Source organism: Cnephaeus nilssonii, assembly GCF_951640355.1.
Source record: "Cnephaeus nilssonii genome assembly, chromosome: 9".
Taxonomy (NCBI): Eukaryota; Metazoa; Chordata; class Mammalia; order Chiroptera; family Vespertilionidae; genus Cnephaeus; species Cnephaeus nilssonii.
The window spans coordinates 23,672,309-23,691,372 of record NC_137080.1 but is presented as its reverse complement, the minus strand read 5'-3'; the positions used below and the strand labels follow the sequence as shown (position 1 = coordinate 23,691,372).

At 41.6% G+C, this 19,064-nt stretch overlaps 1 protein-coding gene across 10 annotated transcripts in view; it reads left to right on the top strand.

The window, feature by feature from the left end:
- The first annotated feature begins 606 nt into the window (after nucleotides 1-606).
- AHI1 (Abelson helper integration site 1) overlaps nucleotides 607-19,064 on the top strand; it is a 193,518-nt gene continuing 175,060 nt past the window's right edge. For 5 of the 10 annotated variants that reach the window (XM_079780929.1, XM_079780931.1, XM_079780930.1 and 2 more), the window contains exons 1-7: nucleotides 1,283-1,825; nucleotides 4,637-4,724; nucleotides 6,926-7,012; nucleotides 8,492-8,616; nucleotides 11,521-12,077; nucleotides 15,326-15,504; nucleotides 18,399-18,621. In XM_079780929.1, the coding sequence (XP_079637055.1) occupies nucleotides 6,985-7,012; nucleotides 8,492-8,616; nucleotides 11,521-12,077; nucleotides 15,326-15,504; nucleotides 18,399-18,621 (1,112 nt within the window). In that variant the 5' untranslated portion in view covers nucleotides 1,283-1,825; nucleotides 4,637-4,724; nucleotides 6,926-6,984. Of the gene's footprint in view, nucleotides 833-1,282; nucleotides 1,826-4,636; nucleotides 4,725-6,925; nucleotides 7,013-8,491; nucleotides 8,617-11,520; nucleotides 12,078-15,325; nucleotides 15,505-18,398; nucleotides 18,622-19,064 lie in introns of those variants that run through there. The other 5 variants (XM_079780927.1, XM_079780928.1, XM_079780926.1 and 2 more) reach the window with 5 other exon arrangements.

Below are 19,064 nucleotides of genomic sequence, written 5' to 3'. Positions count from 1 at the left end.
AATGAAACTAGTCAGGCAGAGGGACTAGGCAAAATAACTAGTTTTCTTCTCAGATCATGGACCATTTTCAGGAGAGTGGCATTATCAGATTTACATTTTCAGTGAAGTCATTCTGGTTAGTGACGTGGAGATGGAACTCCAGGGGTCAAAACTTGAGTCAGGGGGACTCCTAAAGAGGCCCTCTTACAACAATCCTTGGGACATGCGGTGAAGGCTGGCATTAGGCAGTGGGCGTTGAGATGGATAAGCTATACACGGGGGTGTTATAAAGGTAGAATGCACATGGTTTGGGTGTGGGATGTATTTGGGACGCTCAACAGGTGATTGACTACAATACTGGGAGGATGGTGGCGGCTTAAACCACGATAGGAACCCAGAAAGCGTTTGCGTGAAAGGGGAAACAGTTCGGTTTGAGACACATTGGATTGGTGATTTCTGCCTCCTCACAGGACTTGGAGAAGCAAAGGAGATAGGCTCTGTAAGGGACGGCGATGCCAATGGAAATGGAAAAAGCTAGCCTCCCAAAGAGAGACGCTCAACGCTCCCACCGCACAACCGAAGCAACAGGTCTGCAGCGTGACTGCAGCTGCAGCAAACTGGAGTGCAGGGGTGACTTGTCCGGGATTTTCCCAGCCGGGGTGACTCAGAACTAAAGATGGCGCCGGTGGCAGAAAGTACCGAGTGGGAGGGGGCACGGGGCGTAGAAAAAGATGACGTCTTCCTTTTTGTTCTCCTTCAAACACAGACGGATAACTCGGCGCCAAACCATTCGTGGGTAATGTGTTCCTTAACCTTTGGGCTGCAGCGCCACTCTGCTTCCGCCCGCTGGCAGGTGGGTGCGATCGCGGGGGGCCGTGGCGGGCCTGTTTCTTTCCCCCATTCGGGTCTCTCATCTTCCGCGGGGTGCGCGGCAGCCTCCCCGGCTCGCTCCGCCCCGCCCCGTTTTTCCCAGCGGTGGCTACAGAGCTGAGCCGCAGAGGTGCTTTTTTAGGGGGCGGGGGGGGGTGAGTGCAGGCTCTCGGGGCACCGGCGCCTTCTGGGGTGCGGATACGTCTCCCTCGCAGGACCGCGCGGGCTCCAGGGGTGCGGCGCGCGGCCCTCGGAGCGCGTACCCGGCCGCCGACTCCGGACGCGCGGACCGGCGGGCGCGCGCCCCCCCGCAGGACCTTGGGGCGCGGCCGTGGGAGGCGCGGGGGCGGGGCCGTGAGGGGCGCCCCCGCCGGGCGGCGGGCCGGGCCGGGCCGCGTCCGTTGTCCTGGGAACCGCGGGGAAGTAGGGCTGACGTCAGCCGGCTGCGCGATGCCCGCTCGGAGGCCCGGGCCCGCTCTCGGCGCCCGGGTTTCTGGCGGCTGCGCTGCCTGTGTGGCCGCTAAACTGCCAGCCCGCCCCTCCTGGCGCGCGGGGCCGCTTCGCACCGTCCCGGCGTCGGAGGCAGTGGGGCGGGCGGCCGGCCGCCCTGCGCTCCCCCCCGTGAGTACGCGGCTGGCCTGTGCCGTGCCGCCCCGGGAGCGGCGGCCTGGGGCTGCTCGGGGCCGTGGGCGCAGGGGCGCGGGGGCGCCACCGAGGCTGAGGCGGAGCGCCGCCCAGCGGACGGGTGTGGTTTCGGGACAGAGACGCGCTTTCCCGCTCCCTTCCTTCCTGGGCTCCAGGGATCTGCAGGGTTCAGCCCGGTGTCCCCACGGAGTGAGTGCCGTCTTTGCTTTTCCTGCCCCCGGTTCTGGTTTATGGTAAACGCTTTCAAAATAAGTACGTTTAATCCCTTTTCGGATGTCGCCCTGGTGCTGATATTGAACCTGTGGATGCCTTTTATGACACCCGAGAAAAGGTGATTGAGGCGTTTCATTTTTAAGGGAAAAGTCAAATTAATTAGTAGGGTCTTTTCGATAAGTATAAATATAGGCAAAAAAGTAGACTAAGAATCTCTGCTGTGAAACATCTGCTGATTGGAGTGTGTGGCCTCTCTCTCTTTCTTCACCTGTTGCATTAATGATTGCTGTCACTGCTTGAGCTTTCGGGAAGAAGATCAGATATTTTTAAGACTATGGTAAATTTTAAAAAGATATTTGAGATGATTCAAATACCAAGAGTATTTTTAAACCATGTTTAGAATCTTGTTTATTTGGGTAGACTATCATTGATTTATTAATTGAATTTTGTATAAAGGGTTTTTGTTTATTTTTCCCCCCTATGCTATAAAATTCTTTACAGAGTTATCCAAATCTCACAACTTTTTCTCCCCTTAATCTTTAGTCATATATTGGCTAATAATCAGGTGGTTTGAGAAAAAGTACAATGAGATGAAACATAATGCAGTTAATTTTCCTATACCGTATCTCTTAATAGCACCCGTTAAAGGGGTTGTGAGGGAGAAGATTTAAAATAATAGCATATGTGAGTTTCAGGAATGTCCTTTTTTTTGGTTTTTTTTTTTGTTTTAATATATTTTATTGATTTTTTACTGAGAGGAAGAGAGAGGGATAGAGAGTTAGAAACATTGATGAGAGAGAAACATCGATCAGCTGCCTCCTGCACACCCCCTACTGGGGATGTGCCTGCAACCAAGGTACATGCCCCCTTGACCGGAATCGAACCCAGGACCTTTCAGTCAGCAGGCTGACGCTCTATCCACTGAGCCAAACCGGTTTCGGCAGGAATGTCCTTTTAAGTCTGACTTTAATTTTTGCCATTGATGTTACTAGTCAAATATTGGTCATTCTATAATGTATTTGCTGTAGTATACGTTAACCCTTAGATTGTTTCTGTAATGTATCTGATGCATTGTTAACTAATGTTTACCAGTTGTGCATTAAAATACCAAATAGCAAATAATGTAAATATGTAATTTACTTAATGTATTCTACCTATCACATAGTTATTTTAATACTGTAGTAATGATCATAAAGTAATTTTCTTGAGCACCTACAATGTGTCAGCTACTGTGCCGATCACTTTGCTTTTCAGTATTTCCTTTTCTCCTTACAATAAAGTTGGTGCCATTTTAATTTCTCAGGCAAAAAAAACCAACAAAAACAAAAACAAAAAAAACAACCAAGAAGCTAGCTTTAGTGATATTAAGTAGCTTGCTCAAGGCACATTCTGTAAGTGGCAGAACAAGAGCTTAAGCCCGAGTCTTTTTGACCCTAGAACCATTCTTACTGACACCTCTGCCCTATTTTTAAAATGAGAATACATAAGATGAAGAGAACATAGGTCTAGCCCTCCAAAAGGCTAACGGAACAATTTACCAGCTAGAGGGAGGTATGAAGATCACGGCACTGTGGGGGCACAGAGAAGCATTTAATCGCTCCTCAACGTTAGAGTGCTCTCCTACAGAGATACCAATTGCATTTAGCGTCAAAGGATACCTACACATTTGTTAGATGGACAGGGAGCTAGGGCATTTCTCATGAGAGAGAGGTTTATGTGTAATGAATGGTACAAAAGTAAGAGTTGGGCACATTTGAGGGCTGCAAGTAGTTTCACATGGCTAGAGCACAGAATGTGTGTAGTGAAGAAAGTGGAGGTGAAGAAAGGCAAGGGGTCATTTCCACTGTCTTTTTGTCTCAAAGCTACTGCCACCTGTCACTGCCTTTGGGAGTGAGGAGCGGGGAAGACAGAGGGAATCAGAATTGCTGAAACAATGATTTACATGTTTCTTCTATAGGTCTCACCCTCCATTCATTCCTCACCTGTGGCTGCCAGGTTTCCTCCCCTTCATGAACAGCTTTGCACATGTGACTTTCTGATTGCAGATCCAGTGAACTCACTTCAAAACTTGCTGCAACTCTTGGCACCATAAAATATAGATCGACTCTTTTCCCTTTGGTTACTTACCTCTCCCAATTTGTCACCTATCTCTCTTATGTGTTTTACTTTTTAAAATATGTTTTAATTTATTTCATTTATTTTTTATATCTTTACTAGAGGCCGGGTGCATGAAATTCATGCACTGGAAGCGGGGGGTTGTCCCTCAGCCCAGCCTGCACCCTCTCCAATCTGGGACCCCTCGAGGGATGTCTGACTGCCGGTTTAGGCCCGATCCCTGTTGGATCGGGCCTAAACTGGCGGCAGTCGGACATCCCTCTCACAATCCGGGACTGCTGGCTCCCAACCCCTCGCCTGCCTGCCTGCTTGATTGCTCCTAACTGCTTCTGCCTGCCAGCCTGATCACCCCCTAACCACTCCCCTGCCAGCCTGAACGATGCCTAACTGCTCCTCTGCCAGCCTGATTGCCCCCAACTGCCCTCCCCTGCCAGCCTGATTGCCCCTAACTGCCTGCCCCCGCAGGCCTGGGCGCCCCCAACTGCCCTCCCTTGTAGGCCTGGTCCCTCCCAATTGCCCTCCCCTGCCGGCCTAGTTGCTCCCAACTGCCCTCCCCTGCTGGCCCAGTCACCCCCAACTCCCCTCCCCTGCCAGCCTGGTCACCCCTAACTGCCCTCCCCTGCCAGCCTGGTCGCCCCTAACTGCCCTCCCTTCCCTGCAGGCCTGGTCCACCCCAACTGCCTTCCCTCCCCTGCAGGCCTGGTTACCCCCAACTGCCCTCTCCTGCAGGCCTGATCACCCCCAACTGCTTTCCCCTGCACTTTTTTTCTTGCAATCGTCACTGATATAAATGATGCCCAAAACTTTATCCTAGATCTCCTTGCTGGATTACTATACAGGCATACTTTGGAGATTTTGGAGGTTCAGTCAGACCACCACAATAAAGCAAGCATTGTAATAAAGTAAGTTGTATCTTTTTGCTGGTGGAGGGTCTTGTCTTTAATTTGTTAAAAAACACATCTGTGAAGCGCAGTAAATGAAAACGCAATAAAACAAGGCATGCCTGTATTCTGTTGCCTACCAAGCATAATCTGATTATATTATACATGTACACGCACGCGCGTGCGCGCGCACACACACACACACACACACACACAGTAATAATAGTTGTCATTTTTTAAAGGCTTGCCATGCTCTAGGCATTGTGCTAAGTGTTTTACTTTCATATTCTTATTTAATCTTTACGGAAACGCTATCAGTGGTTTACTATTATTTGAAAGATTAGGAAATGGAAGTCCACAGAGACTAATCTACTGGCAGAACTAACATTTGAATCCAGAGATCTGACGATGTAGCAAGTGCTTTAGCTGCTGAGTGCCTCTCAGATATCCATTTGAACATGCCTACTGAGCTCACTAAGTGTCCCCATAAGAAGTATCAATTACAGTTCTAGCTAATGTTTATTGATGCTTGTTCTGGACACTGTTCTAAATCATTCAACCCTTACAGTAACCCTTTGAATAGGTACTGTTGAACTGATTTTACAGATGAGGAAACAGATTACCTAAGATCACAAGTAACCATTCCAGGCATTGGAGGCAAATTCCAGGCCTAAGGTTTTAAACTACTCCACTATACTTCTGTAATGCACTGTATTCCATGTAATGGTACTATTTTCTAATTATTCTATTTCCAGAAACATAAGAATCATCCTTGAATCTCTGTCCTGCCTCTTCAGTTGCTTTTATTTAATCTTTCTAAAATGTCATAAATTTTCTGCTCAAGAGAAAAGAACACAGGTTAAGTTGAATATAAGTAAGCTTTGCTGACTCCTAGTCATAGTTCAGCTCTTTTCCTATATATTAAATGATCATGGAATTTTATAAATATTAAGTAATTCTCTGCTTTCTATTTTTCCTGTCTCTGTGCTGCCGGGTTTCAGTTACTGATTTGTTATTTCACTTGCCTTTGCAGCCTTTCTCTTTTCTAATTTGGGGTCAATTGGAAAGTAGATGACGAGGCTTTTAAATCTGTATTTACTAAAAAGTAAATATAGGGTCTTATCACCAAAGTATAGGAGTTTTTACTATGTGTATATAGGGATACTTGTTTTGCCTGTGTACTACGTAGTTGTTACCTAACTCACATAATTAGGTGTATTTATATAATCACTCTTTTCTTTTGTAAGCATTCCTTCTCAAGAGTTTTCTGTCCAAAGTACCGTAATGCCAGGAGAAAATGATAATTGCTGAGCCAACTCAAGTAATGTTTTCCTTTTCTTTTAAGCGTGTTTAGTTTTATTCTTAGAAACATCTGCATCTTGGCCCTGGCTGGTGTGGCCCAGTGTCATCCCGTGCACCAAAAGGTTGCTGGTTCCATTGCAGTCAGGGCACATGCCCAGGTTTTGAGCTCCATCCACAGTAGGAGGCTGGCAGGAGGCAGCTGACTGATGTTATGTTCTCACATCGATGTTTCTCTCTTCTCCCTTCTTCTCTCTCTAAAAAATCAGTAAAACTATTGCACATATTATGTTCTAATGTAGGAATTAATGTTTGTTTTGGACACACTCCCATCTTTAAGTAAAGTTGGCAATTCAGAAAAAAATATATATATACTGAATTTATCCATAGTTTTGATACACAATATCACACACCCACATACTTATTTGAGAAAGATGGGATGAATGCTTGTGCTCACCTCTATTGTAGCAGCATTTTCAGTGGCAGGTTCAGCGATTTTTAAATTCATTATCTGTGCACGTGCTCCCCACAAGCATACGTGACTAACATAAGAGGGTGTGCTCTTGGGAAAGTTAGTCCTGAGATGGAATTTGGTTTCTTAAAGGTGCATTGAAATATTCGTTTTTTACTTGAAACACTTTATTAAAAGTGTATAAAAGTGTAACATACCAAGTTACATGTTTATTGCCTTTCAATTTTTTTAAGTTTTTATTTCAAATATGTGACTGTTTTATTCAAATGTGATCCAGTTTGCTTCACTTTATGTTGGACTCTAAACTGATTGAAATGTATTCAAGTTATTTACATAAGATTGAGGTAAGAGAGATTGGTATAAACATGATGACATCATTTTGCCTAAAGAGTATATTATAATTTTTATTTTGAACTTCCATATTCCAAATAAATCCTCTTTGTTTTAATAGGATCCTGAGTGAGTTAAAACTTTACATTGCAACTCAGTGCTCTCCATAAAACTGAGATTATGCCCACTGGTGAGACTTGTATAAAATGTATGTATACAATACAATTTATTTATTTTAAAGTTTGGATTACTTTATTGGGTGCTTTAACAGATTAATGAATAAGATAGATGTTATCAACCAAATATTAACATTTAGAGATATTTGAGAGTTTGATATTCTATTTTCTACTTGATGTTGGTAATTAAGGTTAGCATGTATTCAATGGATGGTAGTTTAGGACTCAACTGGACAAAGTAAATAATAATTAAAACAGATGGTTAGATTTCATTTTTAATCATCAAAGTGGATGTTTTATTCTAAACAGTCAGAGGCAAACTTTTTCTTAAAATGCAAGCCAGTAGATATTTTAAGCTTGGTCTCTGCTACAACTACTGAACACTGCCATTGAAGTACTAAAGCAGCCATAACAATTCTTAACAGAGTGGGCATGGCTTTGTTCCAGTAAAACTTTATTTACATAAACAGGTGACTGGCGTGCAGGCTTTGTTTGCCAACATCTCCTCTGGGACATTCATTCATTCAGCACTTATTTAATACATGATTGAGTATTCATTCCATGCCAGACCCCATAATAGTAGCTAAGGATGTAGTTGTAAACCACACAGTATAGTGGAAGACACAGATGGTATATTTATTTATAGGTATACACAAATAATTACACAGTTTCAAGTTGTGTTAAGTGCTGTGAAGGAAAAGAATCGTCTGCTTGCTTGAGAAGTGGAGAAATTAGATGAAGTCAGTTAACAGTTGTACTTTAGAGGTATCATTAAACAGGCAGCTTAATACCAGCCATGCAGGGAGTGAGACGCATCCACCACCAAGAAACAGCTTCACATGGGGGAGGAGCTTGTTCTGACAGAGGATCTAGAAGGGCAGTATGGCCACAATGTAGGGATCTCAGGGGACATTTGTCTTGATTTGAAGCTGTAGAGGTGGGTAGGCCAGGACGTATGAATCCTGCAGCACATAGGGAGGACTTGTTTTATTTCTGTCTTAAGTGAAATGGGAAACTCACAGGGTCCTAAGTAAGGGAAGAACAGGATTTGATTTATATTTTAAAGGAAAAAGCAACTTTCAACTTTTAATATTTGTTGAATGTTGATTATTGACTAGGCAAGTGTTAGCCGTTTTTCATGGAAAATGATCTTTGGCATAAGAGTATTCTGATATTACAGGTAAGGAAGACATTTAGAATTGTTAACTAATTTATCTAAGGCCATATAACTAAGAGTAGTAGGTGCTACTGTGCATCATAAATAAAAAGTTAACTTATCAAAGGAAACTTTTAGAGGTTGTAAACCAAAAGGTAAGAGGGATACAGATGAGAGTGGTGTCATCAAAGCCAAAAGGAAAGCTTTTTTAAGAAGAAAGGACTGGTTAGTTGTTCTAATGTAGCTAGAGAACGCACGCGGGTACTTATAAGACTGTATTCTTTAACATATTAATAATGTAGGTATGTTACAGTAGAGTTATTTAGAAAATGACATGAGTCTTTATTATTTGTAGTTGAGAGTGAAGCCAAGGTAAAAACCGAAGTTCATTTTGAGGAATTGCTTAAGACTCACAATAATCAAATATACGAAAGAAAAAAACTGAAGAAAAATGTTGGCACATCTGGAGAAAAAATCTCAGTGAGTAATTGATTATTTGGTAATGGTGACTTATGTATCTGCATAAAGTTATGACTTTTCATATTAAAACTCTAAGGAACTTTGGAAATTAAAAACAATAAATTTATATCATGGGCAATAATACGTGGTAAAATGAAATTTACATTAGAATCCACATCACTGTTGGAATATTGAGTTCAGCCTTGAGTGCTGTCCTACAAGAATAACATATACAAACCGGTGAGAGTGACAAGGGGGTAATGAGGAAAATCAAAACTAGCCATATTACACATATTGGAAGAAAATAAAAATCTTTAACCCAGAACAACTTAGAATATAATATCTTACTTCATATATTCAATGGTTTATCTCTGTTTAGACTTATATGTGTAAGTTTTATGCTGCAGAACTGGGAGAAATCCATGGAAACTTAAGGCACTAATTATCCTTTTGTACTTGAGGTACACTTCAAATGATAGAATTTTTGGCAGCGCAGTTGGAAGGATTAAAAATACAGAACTCAAAGCAATACTAAACAAATCAGCAATTAGCTACAACCCGATTCCCAGGGTACAATCCTAATATATAAAAACCATGGGTTGTAACGACCAGTAACGACCGGAGTTTGACCAACTGGAAGTCAGTGCTGGCCCCACCCCCAAGCAAGCGGTAAGGGGCAATCAGGCAGGCAGAGGGGTTAGGGGTGATCAGGTAGGCACACCAGTGGTTAGGGGTGATCAGGTAGGCAGTTGGCCCCTTGCTGGGCTGGCCCCACCCCCAAGCAAGCGGTTAGGGGCAATCAGGCAGGCAGGCAGAGTGGTTAGGGGTGATCAGGTAGGTAGACCAGCGGTTAGGGGCAATCAGGCAGGCAGGCAGAGTGGTTAGAGGTGATCAGGTAGGCCCCTCGAAGGGCTGGCCCCACCCCCCAGCAAAGAAAGAGGGAGACCCAGGCCAGCCAAGCCATTGCACCCCAGCCTGTCACCTGCAGAGGGAGGCCACTGGTGGCAGGGGAGGGGAGGCAGTGCTGCACAGATAGCAAGCACTGACGGGGGTGGGGCCAGCTGCCTGCAGCCCAGGGTAGGAAAGCCCTGATAGGCCCTGATCTCAGGCCAGGCCTAGGGACCCTACCCGAGGGGTCCTGGATTGTGAGAGGGTGCAGGCCGGGGGCTGAGGGACCCCCCCGCCCCCGAGTGCACCAATTTTTGTGCACCAGGCCTCTAGTAGTCTATAATAGTATCCATAATTAGTGCAGATCTATTTAGTCTTCAAACCTATCTCATTATTTCATTTGCACCTTTTACTTCTTTGACTACAGTCTCTTATGTGCACAGACACATAAACACTTCATGCATGTTCGGATAATTGGTATGTAGTTTTTTTTTGGAGGGGGACAGTAGTTTAATGATGAGTTGTAGACATCCTATATTTCACTTATAGCAAATTTACCCTATTCTGTATTGTCATGTGACTTGTTTATTTTAATATTCTGTTTGGTGGACATCAGCGTACACTAGCATTGTGTATTCTCAAGTGAGGCAACAATAAGTGCTAACATTGGCTAGAAACCAGCCGCACATAGCGAGAGGTTCATAGTACACCAGTGTTCTACTGCACATCAATTTAGAATTACTGGCAGAATGGGGAAGACGAGGTCCTAAAATAGAAGGTGCTTCCTCTGGTGGTACCCATATACAGGATGGTAGGGAATAGTAACATTCAGGGGATGGAGCATTGCATATTGGTATATGCCCTCCCCCTTGGGCAAGGTGGTGTACATTGGTCAAAAACAGAAAGAATGCTGGAAACAATTGTCTGCAGGATATTTTTATGGACTCAGTCAAAGTAGAGTCTCATATTTTCTCTCACTGTCAGAACTTGGCTTTTGTGTTTCAGGCCAGATATGCTAAATTAAATGGATACTCAGGAAATGGGCAGAGGATAGTTCATTTACCTAAAGTTCAATTTAGATGTTGGGGAGGGACAGACAATTGTGAGGTGACGAAGCATAATCTACTCAGTCTCTTTTGGCAAACGCCAGGCCATTCAAGGTATCTTTTCATTCATAGATAAGTAGCCTAGGAAAAATATTTAGAAATATTTTTCTGGTCAAAAGAAAGGGAATATTCCTTAGGGAAATTTAAATTATGTTTTGTTCATTATCACTGTTTAGCCTAAATCATCTTGAGTTTCTCCTATCTCATTTTATTCTTATAACTTATTTCATTGAGGTGATATCTGCTTCTATGAATGACAATTTCTAAAAAGTTTATTTTGTATGTTAAATTAACTTTAAAGGGTGGAAAATATTCTAGATTCTCTAGCTATTAATAATATCCTTCAGCCCGGCCAGAATGGCTCAGTTGTTTGAGCACTGAAAGGTTTCTGATTGGGGAAAGAGGTACTGGTGTGTGCTTAGTTTGTCATTTGATTTAACTTGGTAATATTTAATCTTTGCAGTATTTTCAGTGATACATTTGGACTAATTGCAGGTTGATCCTAGAGCTATACACTGTTGGTTTTAGAATGTGATTATGAAGCAAGATAAATGATCTATGCATGTTTTCTGATGGGGAACCTGAAGTAAGCTCAGTGGCTTTTTTACCAACTTCTCTTCATTAGGGTATGGATCATTCTGCCAAAGAGGAGATAGCATTTGAAATTTGAGCAATTAACTTCTTAAAAGTTATTAAGGACTTTTTCACATGTTAACTAATTGATCAGAAGCTACCCTCAGAGATTGCCAATCTAATGTTGGGAGAATGAACTAGGAGAGTGCTTATCAGGTGCTCTAGGATGTCACTGTTCAAGTAAAAATATTATATAATTTTTACAGTATTACACATTATTGAGCACTGATCACTGTGTTTTATCTTTACATAACTAAACTATGCTTAGCTGAAACTTTGTTATTGTGTCTTCCCCTAGCTTGACACTGTTAGAAGCAATCCTCGGAAAATTAAAGAAACTAAAAGTGATGAAGTAATTGCTGCTAACATTAACACAAAGAAGAGCATGCGAGTCATTAAAAACAGACCAAGCAATCCACAGTCATCAACTGAAAACCCAGATGATGATGGGAGTGTACAGGAAGACAAGCAAGAACAGGCAAATAAGAAGACTACAAAAGCAGTGTGCCAGGTGACCGCACAAGAAATGGAACAGGAAACTTCTGAGAAGAAGGTGGACTTTCTACATCAGAAAGTTCAGATGAGGTTAGAACCAGGTTTTGCTTATCACAGAAGTGAGAAGGCAAATGAAGAAAAAGGAAATAATTTAGATGAGGAAGAACAACTGAAGCAAGTATACCAGCTCCAGGTAGCTGAAGAAATGGCAAAGGAGATTAAGAAGAAAATAAGAAAGAAACTTAAAGAACAGTTGACTGACTTTCCCTCAGATACTTACTTGCATGATGACAAATTGAGTAGTGAAAAAAAAAGAAAGAAAAAAAAGAAATCTCCAATCCTGCCTGAAGCTGAAACAAGGTACTTTATAGTCATAAATATAAAATGTCTTCTTAAAAAAAACACCTGTTATTTTCAGCTTTAAATGATATCTGTAGTTTCACAAAGAAAATTCTTAAGACTTTCATTTGGACACATTGCCAGTACACGTATGCTAAATGTTTTACAGAAGTTAACTCATTTATTCCTTATAACAACCCTATAGGGAATAGTAATATTATCTTTTGTAGATGAGAAAACTAAAGGGTTTAAGTCACAGAACCAGTAAGAAGCTGAGCCAAAACCTTAGCAGTGTTGCTCCAAAGACAACCCTTACCTACTCACATCTGCTTTTTAAATAATACAAACTGGATTACTCCCCTTTGTTTTGAGTTATAAATGCCTGTTTCGATATTTGATTATAGCATTTTCCCCTTAGTATACAAACAGCATTTGCTCCTTGTAGGACATACAGAAAAAAAGAAGAAAATAAAAGCAATCCAATCATCCAGAGATGATCACTATGAGCAATTTGGTATTCTACTCTTTTTCTGTATATGATGCTTATATATGTTTGCTTACATATACAGTGTGAGTTGTGCCTATCCTCCTATCTAATAAAAGAGTAATATGCAAATTACTGTCACTCCAACACACAAGATGGCAGCCCCCATGTGGACACAAGATGGCCGCCGCAAGATGGCCAGCAGGAGAGGGCAGTTTTGGGCAATCAGGCCAGCAGGGGAAGGCAGTTGGGGAGGACCAGGCCTGCAGGGGAGGGCAGTTGGGGAAACCAGGCCTGCAAGGAAGGGTAGTTTGGGGGACCAGGCCAGCAGCGGGGCGAAGTTAGGAGTGACCAGGCCTGCAGGGGAGGGCAGTTAGGGGGGACCAGGCCTGCAGGGGAGGGCAGTTGGGGGCAACCAGGCCTGCAGGGGAGGACAGTTGGGGGGGACCAGGCCTGCAGGGGAGGGAAGTTGGGGAAACCAGGCCTGCAAGGAAGGGCAGTTTGGGGGACCAGGCCAGCAGTGGGGCAAAGTTAGGAGTGACCAGGCCTGTAGGGGAGGGCAGTTGGGGGGGACCAGGCCTGTAGGGGAGGACAGTTAGGGGTGACCAGGCTGGCAGGGGAGGGCAGTTAGGGGTGACCAGGCCTGTAGGGGAGGGCAGTTAGGGGCAATCAGGCCAGCAGGGGAGGGCAGTTAGGGGCAATCGGGCCGGCAGGGGAGCAGTTAGGCATCGATGAGGCTGTCAGGGGAGTGGTTAGGGATTGATCAGGCTGGCAGGCAGAAGCAGTTAGGGACAATCAGGCAGGCAGGTAGGCAAGCATTTGGGAGCCAGCAGTCCTGGATTGTGAGAGGGATCCCAGATTGGAGAGGATGCAGGCTGGGCTGAGGGACACCCCCCATCCTGTGCATGAATTTTGTGCACCGAGCCTCTAGTATTCATATAAATATGTCTCTGCTTGGGGAAAACAAAATAAAAAATGTCCTTTAACTACCATAATTTGTTTTCTGTAAATCCATATTTAGGTAAACACCTTGAAGTGGGAGCATTCAGTATTCAACTATTGCCTGGCATACAGAGGCAATTTTCCTAATGTCCTCATCTAAAAATAATCCTCCTCTTATCAAAAGCTAGATAACAAGTGGTAACAAAGAGGGCAAATAGAGTTGCTAGAGAGACATGTTAGTATTATTTATTAGTTATCAGTTGCTGCATTTTTTAAAAAAAAACACAACTACTCCAGAATTTAGCACTTTAAAACATCAAGCATTTATTGTCTAATCAGTCTTGTGAATTAGGAATCTGGGTGTGGCTTAACTGGGTGTCTCTGACTCAGGGTCTCTCACAGGCTGCAGCCAGGATCAGCTGGTGCTGCAGTTATCTCAAGACTTGACTGGGTCTGGGAGGATCTGCCAAATGACATTGCTGTGGAAGGCTTGGAAGATCCACTTCTAAGCTCACTCATGTGACTGCTGGCAGGTCTCAGGTCCTGACTGGCTTGCTATTCAGACCTATTAATGTGGGCTACTCACAACAGTGGGCATTTGCTTCTCCAGAGAGAGAATTCACAGTCTTTTTGGAATCTAGTGCTATTCATAACATCTATTACTTTTGTCATACACTTGTCTACTTAGAAGTATCAAAGGAAGGGGATTACACAAAGCTATGAATATTAGGAGGTAGGGATTATTGGGGGCCATCTCATTGGCTGTTAGCACAATACATTACAAATTTTCTTGTCATAGCTACCATATGAATCGGGAAGCCATATTCACTATTAGATAAGTTTAGTTCATGGCCCTGGCCGGTGTGGCTCAGTTGGTTGGCTGTCGACCTGCACACTGAGAGGTTGCCAGTTTGATCCCCGGTAGGAGGCGTGCAGGAGGCAGCTGATTGATGTTTGTTCTCACATTGGTGTTTCTCTCTCTCTCTCCTTCTCCCTTCCTCTTTCTAAAAATCAATAAAAATATTTTTTAAATAAATAAAATAAGTAAATAAATTTAGTTCATGAATTTTAAATAAAACCATGGTTGATATGACAGTGACATGCAAAGGGTATTGTTCTCTTTAAGTAATAGTATTTGATGATGTACTAAAATATCATGGCTTTCTGAGATGACTAATTGAAATATTCTCTAATTTTTTTATTTCTCAACCTCTTTTTTGAAATATAATTTTATATATAATGGAAGTCAATTTTTTATTATTTAGATGCAGATTTTTTACTCGATAAATTACAAACTTTACTGACTGGTTTCTCACTACAACAATATTTACTTCTGGGATGCTACCCTTTTACTATTTATTAGTTAATATGATGCACATTTTCATTTTCAGCCTTCTGAAAATGTAGTGGCACACCAGCAACTAGAAAATGAGCAATTTTTAACTAGAAATCAAAGGTTGAATATCTGAAGCCTTTTGAAAACAGAACTAACTTAGAACACATGTTTTGCTTTTAAATAAAGTAATTTAGAAATGTGGTCTTTTATTTGACAGCAAGGTGAGGATGCTTTGATCATTCCTGTGTAAAAACAGATCCATTGCTCATAAAATACAATTTCATTTTCCCCTGGAGTTTAGAGCTCAGTTTAATTTGACTCCTGGGGAATATCCATATGCCCAGTTTGACAGCTAACCATTTTAGTGCAAAAGAAAGCATATGTATCTCCTAGTTGGAAATAATATTGATTTTAGGATTATCCTTGCCTCTAGTCACTGTTCACTTTGCTTCAGTATGAATAATGATAATATATAGGTAATGACATATACTTGGGTTATACTTGTAGGACATTGCCCTTTGATGACACAATTCAAGGTGAACAAAAGAAGGAAAGTCTAGTTGGAACAGTTACTTCAGATAATCATCAAGATGATGAAATAACCACTGTGGAACAAAATATAGAAGACAGCATGCAAGATGAGACAAAATTCAAACCAAGGAAAAAGAAAAAGAAGCCTAAAGCAGGTTTGTTATCCTGATTAATTGAAAAATGTGTACCTTGGTAGAAATAACTTGATTTTAGAACTTTCAGTCCTTAAAACTAAAAATCTTATAAAGATATAATTGAAAAAATCCAATATAGAATATTTGGTACTTGTTCTTGGATTCATCTAGATTAAAACAGTTAATTATCTGTGACTATGTGTCTCTGTGATAAGTTAGTATCTGTTTGAGTCATCTCTAATTCCTGACTTAATTTAATTCAACTCTAGAATGACATTAACTTTGTAGTTGCTATTATCGCATAGAAGATTTCTTCTTTCTACCATTGAGTTTAGAACCCCAAATAATTTAGACTCATAGTTGAAAGCTATAAATGGTCAACAGCCAGTAAACATTTCAGATGTTGAGGCTGCATGCTTCTGTCAAACATGGGGTCTTCCCAGTTCCTCAGCCTAACTTAGCTTATGTCCTTCTCATTGTTCCTTTTCCCCCCTTGCTTTCGATCTTCCTCTTTACTCATATCTTTCCTCTTATTTTCTTTACTTATTACTCTTTCCTTTTTCCTACATCCTTTTGTTGTTGTTGTTTTCAGTTTCTATTTAATTGCCAAAAAAACTGGCACTATAATAGGCAATTTAAGACTTTATGGTACTTATTTTTTGGATTATGCAATTGATTATGTTTTTTTGGTTTCTGTAATTAAATTTTGGAAAAGTGTACATATTATAAATACACTGCTTAGTGAATGTTTACAGACTGAACATGTCTATAAAATCATCATCCAAATAAAAAAACAGAACATCATTGGCACCTAGAAGTCCTCTCAAGTCCCTTTCCAGTTCATTGCCCTTTAGGAGTAAACACTATCTTGGCATATAAACACTGTCTTGACATAAAAAATAAACACATAGTTTATTTTTGCCTGCTTTTCTACTTTCAAATAAATAGAATCATAAATATTATGCTCTTTTGTGTCTGGCTTTTTTCACTCAAAATTATTTTTGTGAGATTTATACTGTTGTTGCATGTAGTTAAGCTTATTCATCATCAGTTCTGTTTTTGTACATTATAGATATCCATTGTATAAATATAGCACAATTAATTTACCTATTGTATTGATGGACACTTGAGATTGTTTTAGGAGGTTATAAATAAAGCTGTAATGAATATTCTAGTCATGTCTTTTGGCAAGCATATGTATACATTTTTATTGAGCATATTCTTAGGAGTAGAGTTACTATGTCATAGATTATGTGGACTTTTCACTTTAATAGGTAGGTCCCATTTTTCCAGACTTGGTTTACCAATTGATACAGGCAGTATTTGAGCCTCCATTGCTCTACATCTTCACTAACATTGGTGTTAGTATCTTGAAACATTAGCCATTTTTAGTTGTGTATATTTCATCTTGACTTTAATTTGATTTCCATGATAACTAGTGAAGTTGAGCATCTTCTTCATGTTTGACAACTTGGATTTCTTCATTGGTAAATTTGTTCAAGTCTTCAGTGTATTTTTTAATGGAATTGTCTGTCTTTTTTATTAATTTGTGAGAATAATTTATATAGCTAGACATTAGTGTTTACTTATATAAAAATACTAGAGGCCCAGTGCATGAAAATTCATGCACTGGAAGGGGGTCCCTCAGCCCAGCATGCCCCCTCTCACAATCCGGGAGCCATCAGTGGAAGGCAACGCCCCATCACCCCTCTGCTGCTGCCACTGCTGGCAGCACAAGTCTCAGCCGGCCCTGGTTACCTGAGCTTCGGGCGGCCCTGGGCGGCTGGGCAGCCGCCATCTGAGGCTTGCCTGCACCTTAGGCTGGCCCTGGGCGGCTGGGCAGCTGCCATCCGAGGCTTGCTTGCACCTTGGACCAGCCCTGGGCAGCTGCCATCCGAGGCTTGCCTGCACCTCGGGCCGGCCCTGGGCGGCTGGGGGGCTGATGGGACTGGGGGACTTCGGAGGCAGGCATGTGGCAAGGCCAGGCCCACCTGGGGGAGGGCCCAGCCTTGCCACACGCCTGCCGCCCCAGCAGGGCTGAGGGGATTGGGCACCGCCATCTTTGAGGGTGGGCAGTCAATTAGCATACTCCTTCCTTATTGGCTGTGGGTGCCACCATCTTTGTGATGGCATGAGGGTCAATTAGCATATTCCATCTTTATTATATAGGATAGCTACAAATCCTTCAGCTTACCTATGAATGGTTCTCCCTTCCTGGAATGTTAGTCCACACATTGTTTCTGTACTTTTCTCATGCCTTTAAAAAATACTTTTCTGATGCCTTTAAAAATAAAGTCTTTTTAATTCATTTGGCTTTTTATTACCAGAAGCATTGACCTACTACATCCTGCTCAGAAGCATAAATTATACTTATAAATGAATTGAGTGATATATATTCCACTTGGAAAAGTCCTAGATAAAATTATTTTTTATCTTTGCTCTCTTTTTCTTTTTTGTTGTTGGTCCTTGTTAGGGAAAATAAAGATTCCTTATTTTAATATATTAGGAAATGCAGTGTTTTACTCTTAGAGTGTTGTCTGATATTGTCTGGCTTTTTCTTTTGTTGTTGTTTAAATATATTTTTATTGATTTTTAGAGAGAGAAGAAGGGAGAGGGAGATAGAAACATCAATCAGCTGCCTCCTGCATGCTTTCTATTGGGGATCAAACCTGCAACCCGGACATGTGCCTTGACCGGGAATCAAACTGATGACCTCTTGGTACATGGGACAGTGCTCAACCAACTAAGCCACACTGGCTGGGCTTGTCTAGATTTTTCCTTGAAGTTTCTTTATTAACAAAGACAAATAACCATGAATCATTAAGATTAGGCTATATGAAAATTCAACTTACATTGTTGAGTATATTGTTGTGGGAAAAATGAATTGCAGTGTTGATTTTCTTCCATACTTGTAGTTTCAGATGATAATGAAGACACTGATGGTGATGATGGTGTTCATGAAATAACAAGTCGAGATAGTCCAGTTTATCCCAAATGTTTGCTTGATGATGACCTTGTCCTGGGAGTTTACATTCACCGAACTGATCGACTTAAGTCAGATTTTAAGATTTCTCGCCCCATGGTAAAAATTCATGTGGTTGATGAGATTACTGGTCAGTATGTCAAGAAAGATAATAGGTAATTTTTTTTTTATTGTACAGCCAACCCATTGAATTGAAAATGTCTATAGTAGAAGTCCTTTTTCTGCCATTGAAAGTCAATGTGAGTAGGGCTATGGATTTGTATTGTAGAACAGTTTACCAGTTGTAGGTGTTCACCAACAATTCACACCGATCAGTATGTTTTATAGAAGAAATGGAGAGCATCTGTTAATTTAGTGATTCATTTTAAGTGGAGGAGAGTTGAGAGACTTTCTGCCAAGCTTAATGACTAATTTATGGCATTAAACTAGCATTGTAAATCTTTTTACCTTGCACTGTAAATGCATTCGTTTTCTAACTTCATAATTTTGTTTTGAAGTTATATTACCTGGATCTCAGGTGAGATAAATGAATCTTGAATTTAATTTTATTCCTACTATTACTTCCATAGCTAATGTGTGCTTGAAGAACCAAATAAAA